General features: G+C 34.1%; 1 protein-coding gene across 1 annotated transcript; it reads left to right on the top strand.

The window, feature by feature from the left end:
- The first annotated feature begins 388 nt into the window (after positions 1-388).
- LOC111997652 (zinc finger protein ZAT9) lies at positions 389-2,222 on the top strand. The gene has a single exon (XM_024029767.2). It carries the CDS (start codon positions 433-435, stop codon positions 1,984-1,986), a length of 1,554 nt encoding a protein of 517 aa, XP_023885535.1. The 5' UTR covers positions 389-432; the 3' UTR covers positions 1,987-2,222.
- Positions 2,223-4,367: the final 2,145 nt, after the last annotated feature.

Genomic DNA, 4,367 nt, shown 5'->3' on the forward strand with positions numbered 1-4,367 from the left:
ACACAAACACACATACAGACACACTATACGTACGGACCCCCTTTACTCTCTCACACTCACACTGAGCGTACGGACCTCCTCTGGTTGCTTTGACCGGCGGCGCCACCACCACAAAATAAGAAAAAGTCTTAGAAAAACTCTCTCACCCTCTCACCTTCCCTCCACTTGTCACACCACACTCTCTCTAGCTATAAGCTCTTCAAGAACTCCCCATCTCTCTCTCTCATCCACAAATTAACCACAACCAATACTCCAACTAAAAACTAGGACTTAGAGACTCCCTTAATTTTCACCATACAACCCCTCAACAACTTCTACTACAAGAACAAACTCCACCCCTTTTCATCTCTTTCATTCCTATCCAACATTTTTTCTTTCTTTCTTTCTTTCTTTCTTTCTTACAATTTTTTTTTTCTTTTTTTCAATCGTTGTATGGCTTTGACTGTGGATCAACAATCAAACTTCAAACACTTTTGTAAAATTTGCAAGAAAGGTTTTGGTTGTGGAAGAGCACTAGGAGGGCACATGAGGGCACATGGAATAGGCGACGAGAGTTTCCACATTGATGATGAAGACCCAGCTAGTGATTGGGAAGACAAGCTTGGTGGCAATGTTCCTGCTAGCAACAAGCGCATGTATGCATTGAGAACCAACCCGAATCGGCTAAAGAGTTGTAGAGTTTGTGAAAATTGCGGTAAGGAATTCTTGTCATGGAAGTCTTTTCTTGAACATGGCAAATGTACCTCTGAAGATGCTGAGTCCTTAGTTTCATCCCCGGGCTCTGAGGGTGATGATGGCAATGGAAGGAGAGGGTGTGGTTGGTCTAAAAGAAAAAGATCAATGAGAGCTAAAGTGGGCAATTTCAATAACTCCAATTGCCCTTCTAGCGAGGAAGAAGACCTTGCAAATTGTTTAATGATGTTATCAAACGCAAATGTTGATAACATGGTGGTTGAGGCTGAGGAGTCCTGTGCATCAGCTAGCAAAGAAGAAGAACGAAGAAACACCCCCATGAATTTCATTCCTCCAATTTCATATAAGGTTCCTCTAGATGACAACGATGACATCGTCAACATCAACATCAACAACAACAACAACAACAAGAACAAAGGTGTGGCTAAAGGTTTGTTTGAGTGCAAAGCATGCAAGAAAGTTTTCAATTCCCACCAAGCATTAGGTGGTCATAGAGCTAGTCACAAAAAAGTTAAAGGTTGTTACGCTGCACGTCTCGACCACATTGAAGATAGTCTAGCCGAGGATGATGTGATCACACACGAAGAATTTTTCCCAACAAAATCGAACTCAACCTTTCAACAACTCGATCATCAAGGTTCTAACACACCATTGGCATCGACATCCAAGAGAAAATCAAAGGTGCATGAATGTTCAATATGTCACCGTGTTTTCTCATCTGGGCAAGCACTAGGTGGACATAAGAGGTGCCATTGGATCACATCCAATGGACCTGAATCTTCTGCACTATCTAAGTTTCATCAATTTCCAGACCAGTTGGAGCCAATTATTCAAAGCCCCAAGTTCGATAATTCATCAGAGTTGCTCGATCTCAAGCTCGACCTTAATCTTCCTGCACCAGTTGATGATGTTACTGGAGTTCGACATGACCAAATTATTAACCCTACTAGCTTTGGAGTTTCTACAGATATTTTTTTACAGTCTTGGATAGCTGCGAAGGAAAATGAAGATAATAATCACCACCACCACCACCACCACCTCCAAAATGTCGACATTGACAACAACGATAACAATAGTATCATCATCATCAACAACAACAACAACAGCATCAATAACAACAACAATAATAACAACAATAGTAGTTGTTCAATGCAAAATGTGGAGGATGAAGCAGACAGTAAGGTGAAATTAGCTAAGCTAAGTGAGTTAAAGGACATGAACATGAGTGGAAGTTCCTCACCATGGTTGCAAGTGGGGATTGGTTCAACTACTGATGTGGCAGCGAACCCATAAAATTTTTTGAAAGCAAAGTGACCTTCATCTTCTCAGTAATTATTTCATTTCCCATTCTTTTTTTTTTGGTTAGTTTTTGTATTTAAGATTTAAGAAACTGTAAGTATATAAACTCAACAGGGCAATAATTTTTTTTTTTTCCTGTTATTAATTTACTCTTTTCTCAATGTAAATTTTGGTGAGTCCACAGGAACTCACATTTATAAAGCATACATTTATTATCAATAAATACAAATTTTATGATTCACTTTCTTTTCTCTTCTCCAACACTCTCATAGATATTGGATGGAAAAAGGTGAACAGTTTTTTCACTAGTGACTAGCGAACCCTCCCCACTAGAAAACCAGTTTATCTAATTTTTATTTTTTTCTTAATAGAGACATGATGGAATTTGAAATCTGTGAGCATTGTCATTGTTATTATCACGTCAAAATATTAATAAAATTTTTTAATCGTGGGATTTGAATTCAAATCTCTTAATATAGAATATGTAATTTTATCAGTCCAGCTAATTAGAATTTATTATTCATGGCAAGAATTACGTAACTCCATCGTCACTTACTTCTTTTTTTTAGTGAAAATGTCTAGGGTTAAATTCTTCTGTTTCTATTATTAAAACTATCGAAACTTTAAAAATGGCATCGAAATTAGCATCTAGAATCTAATAGTTGTAGTATGCTAATTGCTAAGTGTAAAAGCTAAGGCAGGTAGTTAAGGCAGTTAAAACGTTGACTGACTAATAGTTAAGCTGAGCTGTGGATGTGCATAGAAGAAGCCGTGCTTGACAATTGTCCAGTGAAGCTAAGTTGTCTACTCATGTTTCTCGCACAACCATGATTTGTTCTTTAATTAGTTCTTACCATTTGTTTTTTGCAGATTTGTTATTTCTTCGAACAAAACCTTAAGCACAAAAAGGTTGGCTAATCTTTCTAAAAAAAAAAAAAGGTTGGCTAATCGTTGACGTATTGAGAGATAAGAACGGTTTAACCGTACATGTACACACATGAGTATAAGAGAAAGCTAAAGCCAGCATTTTCTACGCTGTCCTTAGTCTCCATCTTGAAAATTTTTTTGTATCAGATTTTTTTGGTTAATTTTCGTCATTTATATCGTATGTTAAGGACATGTTTTATACGGATGTTTTTTATGAATGAATTAACGGTTCTTGTGTACTAAATCTGTTGAGATGCAGACAATTAATAACTGTCATTTTTCATTTTTTTTTTGGGAGAATGTTTTTAACCTTCTAGGAAATATGATTCAAACAGAATTAATAAATAATCAAATTGTTATTGTACTTTATTTCTTGTATCAGATATTTTTTGGTTAATCTTCGCCATTTAAATCGCTGACAGTATATATTTTATACTAATGTATCTGAATTTTGTAACCATTTTTGAGTAGTTGTGTCATTTTTCCCTTATTTTGAGCGGATGTTTTTAATGTCCAGGAAATATAATTCAATTATAATTAATGAATAATCTAGTGGTTATTGTACTTTATTTATTTGAGCCATTCTATTTCGGATTCAAATAGAGAGACCCTATTTTTCTAAGAACATGGGTGCAAGTTATTTGTGACTTTGTGTTCCTTAACACTTAAGAATTATTTAACGGATTCAAATTTTGTACTGAAAGCATGAGAACTCAAATAAATGTACAGTAATTAGAAACCATTGATGAAGCATAAGTATTACGTGTAACTCTTTCTTTGGACCATTCAATTATTATTTTTTTTTTTAAATTGCATGAATATATTACACTATCAATGTAATAAATCCAGGATTTTTAGATGACATGTAAACACACAATATTTTAGTACCAAAACAAACTTGGCGTAATATTCACGATCTATATTGATATAATATATATATATATATAATACAATAAAAAAATTATTATGCACTTTTTATACTACTCTTGTATAAGGATTGGTCTCACGAGGCTCAAATATGAGATCTATTTTTAAATGTGAGAGATGTATAATAGTGTAGGTGCTTTGAATAAATGGGCGAGCACCAATTACTATTATTAGAGTTGTCCTTATAAATTCAGCTGTTATATATAACTCGAGTTAATTTATTGATTGACCAAAACAGTTTTCTTTTAATTAGTTATTATCAAACTATTTAAATCCAATTAATTTATAGATTGACTTTACAAAAATTCAAGGTCATTTTTAATAAATAGATAAGCCAAATTAAAAGAGCCAATACTTTATAATTAAGAATCCTTTTTTTTAATTTTATTTATTTAAAAGACCATATCATCTCATCTCAATCTGAAATTTTAGTTTTCTATATATTCCACTACAATTTAGGGTTCATGCACCTCGTACCAACAAATTTAGTCTAGTTTTCTTCGCCCCAAAAAAAAAAAAAA

Source organism: Quercus suber, unplaced genomic scaffold, assembly GCF_002906115.3.
Source record: "Quercus suber isolate HL8 unplaced genomic scaffold, Cork oak 2.0 scaffold_112, whole genome shotgun sequence".
Classification (NCBI taxonomy): domain Eukaryota; kingdom Viridiplantae; phylum Streptophyta; class Magnoliopsida; order Fagales; family Fagaceae; genus Quercus; species Quercus suber.

Bases quoted from the DNA above. Each gene is read 5' to 3' on its own strand.
- LOC111997652 (XM_024029767.2), top strand. From the start codon at position 433: ATGGCTTTGACTGTGGATCAACAATCAAACTTCAAACACTTTTGTAAA.